General features: G+C 32.6%; 1 protein-coding gene across 1 annotated transcript in view; it reads right to left on the bottom strand.

Moving 5' to 3' along the window:
• Positions 1-1,175: 1,175 nt before the first annotated feature.
• Positions 1,176-19,335, bottom strand: part of LOC147080037 (uncharacterized) — a 41,512-nt gene continuing 23,352 nt past the window's right edge. Inside the window, exons 3-5 of the mRNA XM_085946317.1 lie at positions 4,297-4,474; positions 3,616-3,675; positions 1,176-1,366 (exon numbers count right to left, since the gene is read on the bottom strand). Coding sequence (XP_085802443.1) covers positions 1,176-1,366; positions 3,616-3,675; positions 4,297-4,474 — 429 coding nt within the window. The remainder of the gene's footprint in view (positions 1,367-3,615; positions 3,676-4,296; positions 4,475-19,335) is intronic.

Genomic DNA, 19,335 nt, shown 5'->3' with positions numbered 1-19,335 from the left:
GAATTGTGAATAAATGAACATTAAATGACTTTATCTCTTCTCTGATGTAATTTATTTAAGCAATTTAAGCAAAACTTACATCAAATTATTTGTAATGAGACCTGAAGCAACTGTCAAACAAGTTCAATTACTAAATTTAATAACCGTAAAGCTACTATCAGTATGATTCTCATGATGGATTAAAAATAAACGCCAGTTCTGTTAATAAATATAGGTACTTAATTAAAGCTGGCCAAGACTAGGGCTTTCAGACTAACCTACAGGAAAAATTGGAGACCAGATCCTTAAAGACAGGGTGTAATATTACAATCCTGACTATCCAGTGTGCCTGAGAGCCTTACCAGGCCGCTACACCTAATGATTTTGATAGCTATTAGCTACAGACATTAATTTATTATTGGATTGTATTTGTATATCGCCAGTTTATCTCAAAAACCTCATGAAATCAACAAGTAAACTGTAAAAACTGTCTAATTTTAGTTTTTAATAGAATTTTGAAATTTTAGTAATTAATAAAATTGAAAATGATAACGATTCCTGCCATTTATGTTTGTAAATTTTTCCGTTGTATGAATACAAATTACGAGGATATTGTGGATAGATTTTTGAAATGATTATTTGTTATATTATGGGTACAATAATCTTACACAGAATTAGATACTCGATAATATTACGGCAGTCAATGAAATAATTTTTTTTACCGAAAGTGATTTACAAGTTTTACGAGATAGACCGACACAATATGAAGGCGTTTGACATTATTGTTTTACGGGGATTAATACCATTCCGAGGATTGTTGGCAACATCAGTGCATTAAAGTGCGGCTACACCGGCAACAAGTCGCGCGACAACTCGTTAAATTTTACGATAATTACCATAATTGCTTAAGAAATTTTACGATAATTATCATGCTTATCGTAAAATTTAACGAGTTGTCGCGCGACTTGTTTTCAGTGTGGACCCGCTTTTATGGAAAAAATATACCAAACTATGGTCGGGTAATTATCAATTTACCCTTGTCGAAATCATTAGGTATAGCAGCCCCTTAGCCGAGATAGAACCCTACAAAATCAGAGAAGTAGCTTATACTATGCAGCTAGTAGCAGCAGGGCGGCGCATGTGGAAACAGGTCACTCTCATCAGAGAGAGGGCGCGGCGGTCGCCCGTCGCACGGGTCATTTCCCCGCCTTGGGCAGGTGTCGCTTCATGTGCAGCGCGAGGTGGTCGCTGCGGGCAAAGGACCGCTCGCACACCGCGCATTTGAAGGGTTTAGCGCCTGTGTGCTTGCGGTAATGCCGAGTCAGCTCATCCGACCGAGCAAATCGCCACTCGCACTCCGGCCACTGACATGTGTACGGCTTTTCACCTGTAATCAATGCAAACAATCTTTTTTTTCTATTCATGATTTCATCGGAATTTTTAATCTCTTACCATCCCCTGTGTCCAATCCTAAGGACTACATTGATCATAATATACAAAACCTTTTCACAGGTCCTTGTATTTCAAAACAATACAAATAAAATTCTTGGGACTAAGTAACATTTTTTTATGGTGCAGATGAGGTGACCGCTTCGTCATAAAGTTCTAGAATCTTATAAAGATACATATTATTCAAAAATCAACCAGAAAAAAATCCTGAAAGCAACTATCCATATATTTTTAATAAAGTTAATTTTCCATCCAAAATTGTCACAAGACGGCCTCCAATCCTGCCATAGTCTTTGGTCTCCACATAGGTATGTAAATCCTTTTTTGTGTGAAATTGCAACATTGATTTGTACCCAAAATCCGATATTGGTCTGTTGGTTGACTTTTTCATAGTCTTATTTTTGTTTAGGAACAGATTCAAAGAATTTCGACATATTTTCATTGAAGTACCTATTCTCTATTGTGATATATTTTGTGTACACTCTCATGTTAGAATTTAGTGAATAATTAATATGTGCTCAAACTCTGTCTCTAAAAATTATATTCAACTGTTCTTATAGACTACTAATAATTTAATAGCTTTGTAAAGAAACGAATGAATATATTAATACTACTGCCATCTGGTGACGATCGTAGTAAACTATAAAGTAATATTTCATATAGCTTACCATAATTGCCGTCAGATGGCTTTTTAGTTATTGTACCGCAACAGCGCCAACATATATAATTTTTGTACCACTAGATGGCAGAATGTTCATTAGTAATAATAAAATAATAATCCGTTAGATTGTGATTATGGTATACAATATATGGGGCAAATATGTAGGTATACAAATTCAATAACTAATAAAATATTTGGAATTTGATAACAACACACATTTCACAAACATAATCAAAATTAAAATGAATCTATTCCAAAATAAATAGTTTATGAGCATTTCTATTATTATACATATCGCTATTTGCGCATTACACATATGTATTCATGTATTCTTTATGAGAGCAAACATACAGCAAAAAATAACAGCATTATAATAATAGGTGTAATAACTGCTAATTTGTAACTATGGTAAATAACACGTTTTATTCATACACACGCATGCTAATAACATTGTTACAATAACACAAATTAAAATTGTTGAAACTTATTTATGAATGTTTTTTTATATAAGCAATACATCATGAGTTTCCTCTAAAATGGGACGGAGACTTTGAATACAACAATACTATTATACAATTTAATAATCACAAAAGCAAAATTAAAGCGCAATTATAAATAACAGCTGATTATTTACTGCAGTATTGCAAAGAAACATAACCATAATGATATATTATTGTATTATAAATTATTAATAGAATGTATTACCATATATCGTAAATAAATTAAAGCTCTCACTTTTAATGTTATAAGAACTTTTAAGATATCAGTAAGTATTCTTTTGTAATGAACTATTTTTTTTTTCAGTATGGGTAAAAATCGCCTTCTTGCATTTTTATTATTGAAAATGAAAACAAAAAAATATTGATCTGAAAAAATTCAGATCAATTCTTAATTAGTCTTGAAGCAGATGTTGATAATAAAATTAATAAAATATTATTATGATTTTGTAAAACGTAGATATAAATAGGTGAATTATTGTTGTATTGTTATGGACATCTGATGGCAGAATTACGTAACGGATACCTTACCCAAAAAATGTTTCAGTAGGTCCATAATACACTATTGTATAAACACTGATTAATAAGAAATATATAGTACTTAACTTATTTTTTGAAGCAGCTAGATGTTTCATATTTTAAGCACCCTAGTATACACTTTAAAGCAAACGCTCAAGAAATGGAAATTATAGTAATCTTAATATATTATGACAATTATGTACAGGGCTTGAAATGGACCAGAGCGCACGGAAGCGCGCCGTTCCTGTTCGTGAAATCGGTAAAATTATTGCTCTGTCACGTGGAAAAAATAATTTGACCTTCTGAGCCAGATAGGCCATAATATAATACAAAATCTAACACACTTATGTTTATGAAATACACATAAAATTTGTTAACTATGCAAATATCTTCAGAAAACTGTTGAGCGCTCCGGTTCGTAAACTTTTCCATTTCGTGCGCTGATTTTGTAACAATAATAAATATATATAGATGTGATTATCAATAAAATATAGTGATTTTTTATCTAACCTGTATGTATTCTTTGATGGGCTTTGAGATGTGAACTTTTTGTGTAGACTTTGCTGCACCCTGGAGTGAAAGAAACAATTTGTTTAGGTTAGTTAAAAGTACATTCTAAATATAAGATACTAAATTAGGGTGGTATTATAATATTGAATTTGTATTGGTAATTGAAAGAAAGTTTAAAAAACTTTGAATCAAAAAAACCTTCTTCTATACTCTAGTGAAAATTCTAAAGCCACGCATAAACATAACCACAGTCATCTTTGTGTGCTACACGGTGTAGACTACATTTCTCACCGTTTGTATGGGTCGTTCTTGCACACTGTGTTGATACCATGGATACGTGCAAATTTCAGCGTTGGTAGTTTGGTGTGTTTGTTTATAGCCGTTACTACCGACCACTCTGTGCACATCAAATTTCAGCGTTGGTAGTTTGGTGTGTTTGTTTATAGCCGTTACTACCGACCACTCTGTGCACATCAAATTTCAGCGTTGGTAGTTTGGTGTGTTTGTTTATAGCCGTTACTACCGACCACTCTGTGCACATCATCGTATCAATGTAGAACGGCGAATAGATAGACTAAAATATTTACATGCAACTTGGGGTAGCCATCAGTTTTTATTACCAGTGGTTGTGTATTCGCTAGACTTAAGTGAATCTAAAGTTTTTGTAAGCAATATAAATACCTAAAAAGTCGCAATGGTGCACTCTTCTCTTCTCCAGCTCTGGATTGTTCCGTCGGTTGAATTTGACGAGGTGTTGCGGGGCTGGGGGGCGAAGAAGCGGGGGCGGGGGAGCAGCAGGAGGGCCCAGACCGCCCCGGGGTGCAGGATACGGGGGCGGGGGTGTTCTACGAGGTCCACCCTAAGTCATATATACAAAACCATACATACAATCTACAGTTGAAATAACATTGAACACAGTATAATAATTTATGATTGAAAGAACGTAGGTATAGCAATTTTGGAGTGTTTTTATCTATCCCAATGATAGGACTAAATTCCTATACTACACGTAAAATGAATAGATATTTTTAATTAACCATTTCTTTATTCAACGAATAATTCACAAGATTTAAGAATGTAACCATTCTAATTATTGAATATAGTCCGTGGGTATTCTGCGAAAAAGCACTAAGTCAAAATTTTGCTGTTTTGACTTAATGATGAGGTAATCTTATTAAGAGTACGCTCTATAGTCTACAAAAACACACACAGTCATATATCTATATAACTGGCGAAGATAATTTATGTTATAAGTCAAAAAGACATACATCTATTCAGAGAAAAGGCACTAAAAGGACTTAGTGCATTTGCTTCTCTCATTTTCAGGCTATATTCACAAAATTCTGCGTGCGAAACTGCACTCAGTCATACTCAAAGCAATATCGCAGAAAGGAATTTGCCTTTTATATATATAAAAAAAGCTAAGACCGTCCAAACTTTCAAACTCGATTATCTCAAAACTAGTATTTTTGACTTAATGCTTATTCGCAGAATACCCACGAATTACATAATTCTGAAAACACTGATGAGAAAATATAGACATATACCTATAGTGTACACAAAGTATCAACAGTAGACATAGTTTTGCAGGAAGAAGTCATCACATATTATCTATAATTTGCAGTGTTACATGCTATTAGGAAAACATTGTATCAATAGTTGAGTTTTATGAGTTGGATAGTTTATGCATAACTCCATGCCATTGACATTGTGCGCAAAGAAGAAAAATAGTATATTATATGAATAAATCTGGTACACAGCTGATGATGGATGTCTGACCAGTACATATTCATCTTTAGATACAATCTGAAAATACTTTTTAAATATTTATAGAAAAAGACTTATAAATCGGTAAACATTAATATTATGCATATTTAGTATCAGTATGGTTGCCACATTCTTTCTAAATAAAAGAAAGAACCATTAAATGATTTAAAAAATTCTTCATTGATAATGCAATTCGCAGTGCTAACTATACTAAGATATTATTAGGTATTATAAAAAGACAAATACATAATACAGGACTGGTTTTATCCTAATGAACATTTTCAATTTACAAGTTGTCGACAATTGTTTATCAATCGTCTGGATAATTATGATCAGTGACGTCCCGTGGGGGTAGGCAGATTGAGCGTCGCTTGGGGGCGGCAGTTACTCGAAGGGCGGCAAATCGAGGAGAATCATTTGGTATATATGGAAATAGCTACCTAAACCTAGACGACACGAGCACAGATGATAAAAAATATTGTATAAACAATGGGGCGGCATTATGGCGCTGCCCAGGGGCGGCATTTTGTCTAGGGACGTCACTGATTATGATATATTATACCTAATCCTGAAAATTCACTGTTTTTCCTTCACAATCAAGTATATGAGGAGTTCTATTATGAGGGGTGTGAATCCGAAACCCCCCATCTTGTGTATGCACCTAGGTCAAAGAGATCAACGAACATCTGCAGTGATCACCCATATTACAATGTACCTAGGTAGGTACACCTAATTTTTAAAAACATAAGATAATATGTATTTTTATCATAACACTTAGTAGAAAGATACAGACACGTCCCGGGATTGGTCCCGGGATTGGAATTTTTTTCCATTGTTAATATAAAATTTTTATATTTACAAATAACATTGATAAAATCGGTCAAAGATAAATCTAGTTTAATTTATACTATTTATGACATTTATTGTTAATATTGTATACATTCAATCTTGGAAATACACAAGTTTAATGGAGTAAATAATATTGTAATATAAATAATAATGTGAATTTAATATGAGATTGCTGTTTCTGATAGTAAAGACACAATGAATGGATTAGCGAGATTTAAAATAGTAAGCAAATAATCATGGCGTACTTATGGCCTTTCCGCATCATAAATCTAATTAGTCAGCCAAATATGAAACTGCCGTAAAACGTATGATATCATGGTAGAATTACTTTGTTAAAAGTGCATTGTTTTTTTCCAATCTTTTTTATTTTTAATAATTCATGTGAAAAAATAAAATGAATCGGCAACCTACACATGGGTATAAATCAAACTTCATTCAAATTCAGTAGTTATTTTTTTCTTCAGTAGTTATTTTTTATTAAAAGTATTTTTTCTGTTTTATTTTCGCTTTTATTTTATTTTCCATAAAAATTGATAAAAAAAACAATCCCGAAATCCCGGGATTATGTTTATCAATCCCGGGATTCATAGGTATCGAAAATAGCTCGGGATCCCGGGATCCTGGGATTCGGGATCCCGGGATTGGAATCCCTATCTGTGTCTCATATAGCACATGATAATTGTAATTTAATTATTGTATTGGACCAAAACTCGTCTTTGTCATAGAGCGGTTATAATCGATTTAGAAGTGCCCATGATGAATTAATAAAAAATCAAATTTTATTGGCGTGTTATTATGATTATATTCATTTCGGTATCAAGGGTATTTTATCGATATAGATACCTTCAGCAATAATATGTAAGTACTAAAGTAAAAAATAGCCTATTTAATAGTTTCTGAAACGTGATATTGGCTTTTGTGATGAAACATAATAATTATTATTGTCTTCAATTATTATAAACCGCTAATAGATAAATTGACATGGGATATGCGACAAATATTATCCTAAGTGTCTAAATATTGTAAATTTACAACATACCATTGTTTGAATTATTTACCAACTCAACATTCACAAAATTTATTTATTTATTGATATATAATTTTACTCACAAATAATACTTACATAAATATAGCCTCAAATCGTAATGAATAATCATAATAATAAATTGTGTTGCATCGGCGTCACACGCCAAAAATACACTCTGATATGTCTTCCCAAACGCGCCAAAAGAAGTATCACTTCAAAAAGGCGCTATTTTACTTTATATTCCTATTAAATTATTACTAATTAATTCTCACGCTCACGCTTTCTAACGCCCACGGTGGCCGCACGTCTTAAGCGTTGGACCATCACGCCGTGGGTCTCAGGTTCGAATCCTGGGTCTGGCAAGTACACATATTGTTTTTCAATTTGTCCGTGAGTCAGGGTATGGACCTAATAGGTTGAGCAAGTGGCTGACATCCATTTCTTGTAAAAAAAAACAAAATCTGTTAATACAAACCTCTACTCTGTGGAGGTCCATATGATCCTATTATGATCAGACATGGTCGAAAAAATAAATTAATTCTCAACATAGGAAAAAAAAAATTCTGCGTGGTCAACGATATTCCGCTTCTGCGCCCGGTTACATATTGTAAGCTGTACGTAAAATATTTCACCGTGGCACAGTTCGCCGTGAGCTTTCTTATAGGAACGAGATGATCGTTTACTATACGGTCTCCAATTTTATTAGATTCAATATGAACGTTAATTAAATTTTATTTTCATAGCTGATTCTGGCAAAATTCATGAAAGTGTGAAAACGTAACCTAACTAATCCAGTATATCGGCTATTTTCAAAATTTGTTTGCTACTGGCTTCCTGTAAAGTGTAAACCGACAAGAAACGTGTTTTATTTAGACATAAATTTTATGTCAGTACTATACGACCTAAAGAGGTTGAACGTTCTTTAATATACGACCATATATTTCCGAAACAACATTTAACAGTGAAGTGTGGATAGTGTGATACGGCGAACTGCATGCGTACAAGTTTCCGGACACTGGGTGGTTGCTCTGCTTGCCCTCCCCTTGCTACGCTACTGATCGTACCTAAGTCACATAGGTACTATAATATAATCCATCCATGTACGTCAGTCATTGTAGAGACGCCCACTCTTTAATACAAATATGTATGCCTTACGATGAAATAATATGTTCGCTAAAATACATATCTGAGATTGGGTACTACACTAACCTAAGCTAATCATTGATCTTAGTGAACAAATAATACGGATGCCTTCAGGGTTGTCACGCATATGCATGGATTATTTTTTATGTTATAAGTTATGTTTATGAGTTACTTAGTTATGAGTTACTTAGTTATGAGTTATGACTATAGCACAGGGTGCATACTTATTTAAGAGGTAATAATGTCAAATGAATGACTTTGTGTTTACAAAAGATATGTATGTTTAGACTGATTCCTAAGAATACTCATTCCGTCGAAACTCATAAATTTATACCAACCTACACCTATCAGTGGCGAAGGGTGGAGGTAGGCTGTTAAGATCCAGCAAAGATAGTGCACATTAAACTTTGTTAGTCATACATATTTGTTTTTATTGAACTAAGACAACAATAATTTGGCTTAAGCATCGGCCTATAGTGTCGTGGGTTCCAAGTTCGAATCCTGGGTCTGACAAATACACATATTGTTTTTCAATTTGTGTTTGAGTCAGAGTATGGACCTAATAGGTTGAGCAAGTGGCTGACGTCCATTTCTCATAAAAACATAATCTGTTAATACAAATCTGCGGAGGCCCATATTTTATGATCTTATTAGGATCGGACATGGTCGGAAAAAAGACTACAATTGAGTGGTTCACAAGCATAGTGAACCAAGTCCATTCTGGTTATTTTTGAGTAAGCTTAGTTCAAACATAATATTTGAGTATTTCTTATTCTGTAAGGGTATGATTTCCATTACATAGTAACTTAAATGTACTCAAAATAACATTTCAGAATTGCAATCATATCGTACAGAATTTAACCTGCCTAAACCAAACCTTAATAGTTTTCGTATATTTTGAGCGGTCGGACAAAATTTTGTACACTTTTTTATGCATACTACCTAATTATTATGTGCATATATTATTATATGTATGACCATGGCACAATTTTAGATATTTTAGATATAGATAAAAAATATTTTTTATCTATATTATCTATTATGGTTTGGTTTCGCAGGGTTTAATTGAATTTTAAAAACTAACCAAAACCATCTGTAAATTGTAGTTTTAGTTAAATTATACAGAGTGTATACGGCGGAGCTACGGGATGTTGGTTTGACCTGGAACGAAGCAAGAAGACTGGCGAGCGACAGGGATTCTTGGAGGTGCCGCGTGGTGTCCATATGCTCCAGTTAAGGGGCGGATATGGCCAAAGAAGAAGAAGAAGAAAACAAATACGTATGACTGACACAGTTTAGTGTGCACTATTTATGGTGGATCTTACCAGCCTACTTCCACCCTTCGCCACTGCTACGTATGCTACATAAATCGATTTTCGAGAAATATTGGAGAACACGTTATTCTATACTTAAATTTGGTGAATTTTGTCTTTTTTTATCGAAATATCTATTATACAAATAATATTATGTTATACCTAATTCAAATTCAAGTCTCATGAATATGGCTACTCTACGACTATTATTTTGTCAGTTGTTGTCTACCTCAGCCCACCTACCTTGAAAAGGAACCCTTCGCCAACGTGTTGTTCGCGAGACAAAATCGGTCAGAGGTGAAAGCGACGCAGAAGTCAATCGCACCGATTAACTGCATACTTTACGACAGTTCTACGCAAACTTTTCTTACCCACGGCATACCAAAGGTCTTCCCAGAATTCCGCGGCACACGTAAAACAATTTATACACCAAAACATGGACCCCACATCCTGAAGGGGGACCCCAGTGTCAGGATCTTTGGCGGGCTCCCCTACCTATTGCTAAGACGTTTTTAAAATGGTGTATGAGATAAAATTAATGGTATTGATCGTATGTTCAGCGATTTTTTGTATTTATTAATACATCCACTTGAATTATGGTTAGTTGTCGGGTTAAGAATAATTATTTGTCGAGTATTGACATAATAATAAGAAATTATATTCTACAATCGCATGTTTTAAAATGTTAATACTAGCGTAGTAAAATAGCGCCGTTTGCAATTTGTGTTTATCTCACTTAATCGACCTGCCACGCCGCCCCACCCCTTAGCCTGGGCCCCCAGGCTAGAGCCCTGTCAGCTCCCCCTTTGTGGGGGCCATGCACCAAAATAACAATAATTTATGTTTTTTTATTTGATAAATAATTAAATATACTAACAACATAACACACGACGACGAACTAAATATACATATGTCCATGTATTTGTATTATCAATATAATAACTAATTAATGTGATAAGTGAGCTTGTCCCAATGAACGTAAAAGTTTTATATATTTTGACTTGATATTTGAAAGAGCAATCCAAAGTTCTCGGTCAAGACCCTTCAAACAAGACTGCTATTTTTAAGTATAACTTGAGTTGAAAAACTTAGCTTATCTAAGTCCTAAATAATATTATGTCGTAGAAAATGAGAGCCGAACTGCGTAGCCTTGTCGGAAATCCGAGGATATTTAACCAAAATCCAGAAAATAGCCAATGGAACACCGGCGAAGTTCAGTTGTACTGTGCCGTCGTTTCTCATTTCAACCAATTCCTCTCGAATTTATAGGAAAGGCGCTTCTATAGAATTTTCGGCATTGGTTGCAAAAGGGTTTCGAATCCAGTCGTATTTATTGTATGAAAGTAATGATGACATTTCTTTTGCAGCACAGTAAAATGTTTTTGAGACGGATTCAAAATTAATTGTTTGTTTTCAATGGTGGCCTGGCAGGTCCTTTGGTACATTTGTAGAGATCCTTGTCTTAAATCCTTCTAATTTATCAGAGCACGTCAATATATTTTCAATCTGACCTTGCATTGTTTTATTAAGTTCATGCAGGTGCTCAAATATATTGCCAGCCATGTACGCAAATTTGGCTATTAAGTAAGTATTGTATAATATACAAAATTATTTGTTTTTTTTTGTAATGCACCGTGGTACACCTGAAATCGTCTCGCGGCACACCGGTTGCGGAACGCTGCTTTACGACATACGAAACGAGTCGCATGCGAAACGTGGCACGTGAGAACGTCCAATACTAACATTATGGAAAATGCCATGTGCGGGGTGTGTGGTTACCACTGTTTACAGCCTTAAGTGATAATATATGCAGTAGGAAAGTTGTAAATGTTGCGGTGCAGCGGTAGGATGCAACATATACACAAAAACAATACTTATAATTGAGATCGGTTATAGGTACTGAGAAGTTCTGGACGAGAGTAGTCAGCAAATCTGAACAGATTTTCCTTAGTCTCAAAAAATTCTTGCAATATAACCGTAGCCCCCAAAAAGGGGACTGACGGGACTCAATCCTAGGGGCCCGGCGTGGCGGGTCGACCATCTAAGTGAAATTACACATCGCAAATTTACTCCAACAGTAAAAAAAGTCGCCTGTGGAACTATATTACTTCAGGGCTATAAAATATTGGTTCTAGTCGGTTATGTGGAATACAGCGGCAAACACATTTTGAAAATACCCTATACCTACCTATACTGGATTATTTGTTAGTTTGGGTTAGTTTAGTTTAGTTTAGGTTAGGTTAGGTTTGGTTAGGTTAACCTAACAAATAATCCAGTATATCGGCTATTTTCAAAATGTGCCGCTGTATTCCACATAACCGACTTGTACCAAAATATTTTAAATATGTGGTTGTGGATTGCAATTTTATGTGATATGCTGATTGATATACTTATATGATATTTCCCGTGTAGAGTTTGGGAAAGAGCATCATACTGCCCTTAACCTCAGCGATAGGTAGGTGGGCCGGTTAAAGATCCAGGCAAGGGGCCTACTTCAGGATGTGGGGGCCATGCATAAATCTATTCTAAGCTGTATTTTATTACTCAATGGCGGTTTATCGCACAGGCAAATTTATCGCATGTGGGTCTCTACGATAAACGTCACCACTGCAGCGAACCATTCTCGCAGGTACTTCAGCTAGTAGAGCGCATTTTGCGTCACCTGTAAAGCGCAAGGCAGTTAATCGGTTAATTATTTTTATTGTTGTAAAGTAGATAGGTACAGCAAGAATACAGTGCCAACCCTAGAATTTTCAATTGCGCAATAGAACAAAATTGCATTCCGCTACTAGACGCCATAATGTAGGTACAGTGGTACAAACAAATGCATTGTTTGTTACTTATATTGTTATTATTATCATTATAATAGATACTTATTTACAAGGAATAAATTATTTAAAATACTGGACATAATATAATGTTTTATCGTAAAAGTCGGTATGTACAGTGGCGCCCGCTACAAAAATGGCAAAAGGCGTTGAATTTTTTAAACGGATGTTTAGAAATCCTAAAGTCACATATTATTAACTCATACAAACAATGTCACACGATCGCAAAATGTAGACAAATAATTTAAAATGTTAATTGTAGGTAAATGTGCATATTCGTATATTATTTAAAAATAAATTAAGGTATCGTATGTAGAATTCAGCGCTCGAAATATCAAATTTTACGAACCGGATCGTTCCATAATTTACCGATAATATTAATGTTTGTTTTTCATGTTAAGTAGGTAGAATAAGTTATTCATTTTTTTACTTTGAAATAGTCATTAAACTTCTGACATCCATTTCTGCTAAAGATCAAAGCAAGCAAAGTGAAAAAGTGAAAAAAAAAACAAATTTCTACTATTTCTATTTATTATTTTCCGTTCTTCTTTTAGCTGCTACCAATAAGCAGTGCGGGACGTCAATGCTGTGTTATAAATTATATATATATATATATATATCTAATTTATGATCATGTACTTTTATTCTTCCTTAGTTTTATATTGTATTAAGCACTTGACAATAATTGTAAATATCTATTAGATAGTATTCATATTTTCTTTTTTACAAATTTGCAAAGGGAGAAGCCATTTTGAAGTTATACTTCTTTTGGCGCGTTTGGGAAAACAGATAAAAGTGTATTTTTGGCGTGTGACGGAAGTTACGCGCGCCGATGCAACACAATTTATTATTATGATTTTTCATTAAGATTTGAGGCTATATTTATGTAAGTATTATTTATGAGTAAAATTACATATCAATAAATAAATAAATTTTGTGAATGTTGAGTTGGCAAATAATTCAAACAATGGTACATATGTTGTAAATTTACAATATTTAGACACTTCATACACAAAAATACACATTTTTACAGTTTAGGATAATATTTGTCGCATATCCCATGTCACTTTATTTATTAGCGGTTTATAATAATTGAAGACAATAATAATTATTATGTATCATCACAAAAGCCAATATCACGTTTCATTTAAACCAATAATAGGCTATGTATGCTTCTGATTTGTAATAAATTATTATTGTTAACGAAAATAGTTGTACAGTCATCTGTATTCTTCTAATATTATTTATTCGCATACATTTCTATATCGATGAAATACCCTTGAGACCGAAATGAATATAATCACAATAACACGCCAATAAAATTGTTTTTTTATTAATTCATCATGGGCACTTCTGAATCGATTATAACCGCTGTATGGCAAAGATGAGTTTTGGTCCAATACAATAATTAAATTACGTATATCATGTGCTATATGAGACATAGATGAATCGCGTAGGTTTTCATCAACCTAATTCACTGTAATATTAATATACTCAGGTAGCGGCTTAATTTGTTTTGTTACGCCAAAGAAGTATAACTTTTAACGCGCGTACATAAGTACACACAGATTTTTTTTAAATAAGCAAGATATAGCAAAGAACAGAAACACCCCATACAAAACAAAGTCTGTTTAAAAGTAAACAGAAATTTGATAGGTGACTTCGCCCCTAAAAGCGGTAGTAAAATAAAATAACACTAAAGTTTATTACTATTTTTGTAGAGGTATTATTACATATTATAATTAAATGATATGCTATTTATTTACCATCTGTCCGATAACTTTACTATTATGGTTAGAAAAAAAGACATACATATTTAAAGTGAATGAATAAAAATTATTTCTTATTATTGAACCGGTGCGATTTTTTTTTAAATTTTCTATGAGACAGAATGCTACGTGATACAGTCATTATCTTCAATAAAAACTAGAGGTGAAAATCAAAAACCCCTCTCAAAAATGTGAGACAATTTTTTTCAGAAAAAAAAACAAAATAAGTCTTCAGAAAAATATATCAATAAGACAAGAATCAATCAAACTCACGAAATTTTTCGTGTGTCAACCAGTTGCGAAGTACCAGTAGGCTGTTACGATTCGCCATAAATAGTGTAGGTACATTATACTTTGTTAGTCATATACATTTCTTTTTATTGAACTTAGACTTCAATTATTTACGGACGGTGTTGGTTAGTTTTTAAAAATCAATTAAACCCTGCCTAAGCTAAACCACAATAGTTTTGGTTTACATTGGATTGGGCGATACGACATAATTGTGGACACTTTTTCATTTATACTTATTTGTTTTCGTTGGATTAAGAGAATACATATTACATAAATTGTTGGTTATTTTTTTTAAATTCCCTGCCTAACCAAACTATAATAGATAAAAAATAGTATTCTAAGTATAAAATATCCAAAGTTATATATGATTTTATTTCATAATTTTAGATATTTTATAGATGGACGAGTAGTTTTTGACTATTGTCCATTAGCTTGGTTTTCGTAGCATGTAATTGAATTTAAAAACTAAACAACACCAACTGTAAATAATTGTAGTCGTATTTCAATGAAAACACATACGTATGACTGACAAAGTTTAGTGTGCACTATTTATGATGGATCTGAAGAGCTTACCTCAACCCTTCGCCACTGGTGTCGACAATAACTAACTTTTTAATATTTTTTTTATGTTAGCTGAATTATTATTAATACCTAATATGTAGGTAATCATTGTAAGTAATTGAAATGTTAGGCAGCGATTATCAACGTCTATATTATATATTAATTGCGAACCTACCTTAATAAACACTCTTCTTATTGCGGCTGTATCATAGTAAATTTAAGAAAACCTATTGAAATTGTTTAACTAGTCAAAGTAAATAAGTAGGTTAATTGAATTCTAATTGTTATAATATAACGCATTGCGCAATAGGTATGTCAGTTTGAATATACATATAAGTATAGTAAATGTATCAAAATAAAGTGAAAATTGCATATAATGTTCATTTTTATTTTATTATTTCTTTAAAAAAAACTAGGCGGTAAATATGCGCAATAAATGAGAAAAAATACAATTTATAAATTTTATCCACATACTTATATATTTAGCTTTAAAAATGGCAGGTAGATAGATACACAGGCATAACTGAAAGTTTTGCAATATACCACTGATTTAGGTGTTTTTATTTACAAAAAACCATATTTTAAAAATAATATTATATTAGCACAAAAAATCTTTGAGTTTGTTTTAGATACACTTTATGAAGTTATTTTCGCGCAGAAATTGGTATGATTTAAAAATATCGCTCATGCAAGATTGATTATGGGACACATTAGAATGATATTTATTAAAAATAAACGTACTCAATAAACTTATTTAAATAGTATTTATAATTATTTAAAAGATTGACGTTAACGGCCCACACGCGCCACGTAGGTCAAAATGAAGTTTTATGGTATTTTCAGAGCATAAGCCTGGACATTCCTTAAACGTTGTAGATAATCTATTTATATAGGCGGCTCTCGTGGTGCAGTGGGTAAGGCGCTGGCCTTCCACCCGAGAGTTCTGGGTTCGATTCCCGGTCATGACAAAAACATTTATGTGTTTTTCTCAAAGCATGGGTGTTTGTGATTGTTCAAGATTACTAACAACCACCTTGTACGAAAAAGCAAGGATATGGTTATTAATAATTCTAAAAAAAAAAAAAAAAATCTATTTATATAATTTTAACATAGTATTCTTTGAAGCCTCTCAATCAAATATTTTGGAATATAGTCATATTTCAGTACATCCATGTGCAGTGGTGTTAAGATTTTTTAGATTTATTAATTTATTTAAGAATTAGGCATTTTATTATTCAAAAAATGGGTATAATTAACACATTTGAAGATAATTCTAAAGATACTGATTATAAGCTGTCTTTGACCATGTCGTTTGAAATGTGATAAAACATCCTACGAATAATGATTGTTTTATAATAATTATTGACCTAAGAATAAGGTAGTATTTTTTTGAAATACGCCATTTCTTTTGCTGGAATGAAATGAGTATTTATTCCGTAAATTTCAAAAGATAAAAAAGATCGAAAATTTTGCACTAATTCGGATACCCACTAGTTGTTTTCAAACACCGATGATAAAACTTAATAAACCTAGTAAACAAATTTCACGAATCAATCAACATCCCATTAAACAATAGAAAGCTGAAATTTGGCATCTATAGTAATAGTAAGTTTTACTCGTATATCAACAATATTTAGTTTAACATAATTTCTGATTTCGGGTTACTGCCTACACAACAGATTCGCTATCTCCCTAATTTTGTTAATATTTCAAAATGTATGACAAGCAACACAAATGAAGTTCGTTATCTTGTTACGGTACAGTTGTAAGAAGGTACGAATCTCGAGTGTGGAGAAATATGTGAAAATTTTAAATCAAAATTGAATAGTATGTTATTTTCAATATTTACATCTGCATCATAATTTATATTGTATTAAAGTAAACGAGCATACAATATTGTGAATATTTGAGGTCCTCAATTTGAAAACTTACTGAGTTTGCCCCCATATATACCAACATTATCGTCAAAATCAATGATGTGACTGGCGTTTGCATCTTATTAATCCGCTTTGTGTTCATTCCTAATTATTGGCGTATTAGGTTTTGATTGTTTTATTTTTGATTTGGCTTTATATATTTTTTTAAATATAATATATTATTATATTAAATACAGAGTCGCTATTCGTATTTCAGAGTCTAATGAATAAAGTGTAAATTTGTATAGATATACTATAATATATGAAAAAATACATTTTTGTAGATTATTTACATTCAAGGAGAAATATTTTGTGCTCATTATGGCAATATTTATTTTTTAATGAAAACTAATGGAATATTGATGGTAATATATTTAAATATTATATACCAACTTAAAATTCAAAAAACAATCGTAAGAATTTTGTACAATAACTAATTCTTTTTGCCAAATATTAATATTAGTTTGCCCCTGTGTTTATTTTTTATTATTTTGACTATATATTTACAAAATACATCATCCTCTTGCAAGTCTGAAAATTTTTACAACAACAATAACCTTACTGATTTACATAGTGTTGTAATATTTACTTTTAGTTTGTTGTAGGTACATTTTTTAAGGTGATAATTCAGAAATTATGTTGTCCAATGTCATTTGTCGCATAACATGATTTCAAAACGATAGTAGTGAAAATGACGACATATTTCAGGGCTACGAACCGTTATTTTTTCTCGTTTCGGTTTTTGTTAAAAAACAATGGTTTTTCCGATCAGTACTCTGTTTTCGGTTCAGCTACGAGTAATAATTTTTAAATGTTTTCATTTGTATTCATATTTTATTTTCCACCATAATTTAAAACATATTATTTGTATGATAGGCCGCGCCACGCTTCGAAGCCATACATTTTTTTAATTAAAATTTAAGTATTAAAAATTATGAGAATTATGTTGAGATGCCTCTAACGATCCTGAATGATTTCTCTGCGCCTTGAATGTGACACACACATTTGAAATGAAAAACAGCAGCATATTTTTTCGTATATATATGTACTTGCGCCGAAACCGAAACCGGTTTTCGTTCCGACAAAAATAACGGTTATTCCGGTTATCGGTTTTCCGTTCAGTTCCGGTTCGAAGCCCTGGCATATTTTGATACTGTCTTATTATTTTTTCAAATATGTATTTATATAGATATTGCAGACCCACCATGCCCAAGTTCACTAGAAAGTGGCACTTAAGCACCTATTTAACCACTAGCTTAATAGGAAGACTGGAATCCCACTCATGATTGTCGGTATCAATGCATGCAGTAGATATACATTAAATTGGTCTTCGCCAAATTCAGATGGAGCCCCACGTTACTCGAGTTGGCAGTGAGCTTAATTAGGTATATCTAATTTTATCATCAATATTTCATTAATATTCAAAAATTATACATATTTTTTATCGAATTTTCATGTATTTTTTCTTTATATCACCTATATACTAATTTAGAACAATTTAAGTAAATTTTTATATTTAACATGGTTTGTGCGCTGAATTTTTATTTTGTATAATATGGTTTCATCTCAATAATTTCTAGAATATATTGTTAAGAAAAAGCATTTTAATTACGACCATAAAATAATGTTCATATAAAGTGTAGAAATATTAGGTTTTAATTTAATATACACAAAATACCAGTAGCAGCGTTTTTTAGATACCTATAAGATCAAAAAGTTTTTACGTTTACATACGCAATACGTTATTTTTTTTAATTTAGTAAAATTAGCAAGATCACTCTACAAATCCTAAAACTATAAAAATGTGCCAGATTTCAGGTCTCTACTTTGTTTATGGTACGAGGGTGGGTCAATAAGTCCTTAGAAAAGCCGACAAGTGGCGCGACTAGTACTGTAAGCGGTTTGTTTTCATGCAGCGGCACTACCGATTCAGTATGCTGCGAAGTTTCAATCAGATTGGTCGGGTTGTTGTGTGTTTTTCGTACATTTAAAAAAAAAATTTGCTTGTGGAAAATGGAAAAATGGAAAATGGAGAAAATTGAGTTTAGAGCTGTTATTAAACATTTTAATATAAAAGGGTTAACAGCAAAGGAAATAAAAAATGAGTTGGATTTAGTTCACGGCATATCTGCTCCTTCACTTGCAACTATTTATAACTGGTTAAATGAATTTAAACGTGGTCGTACATCAACAAAGGATGAACCACGCTCAGGACGTCCTGTAGAGGTGACTACACCAGATATGATCAATAAAATC

This window comes from Rhyacophila brunnea, unplaced genomic scaffold (genome assembly GCF_057557595.1).
Source record: "Rhyacophila brunnea isolate RB1 unplaced genomic scaffold, BYU_Rbru_1.0 scaffold_1, whole genome shotgun sequence".
NCBI classification, from domain to species: Eukaryota; Metazoa; Arthropoda; class Insecta; order Trichoptera; family Rhyacophilidae; genus Rhyacophila; species Rhyacophila brunnea.
This window is presented reverse-complemented; position numbering and strand designations above follow the sequence as displayed.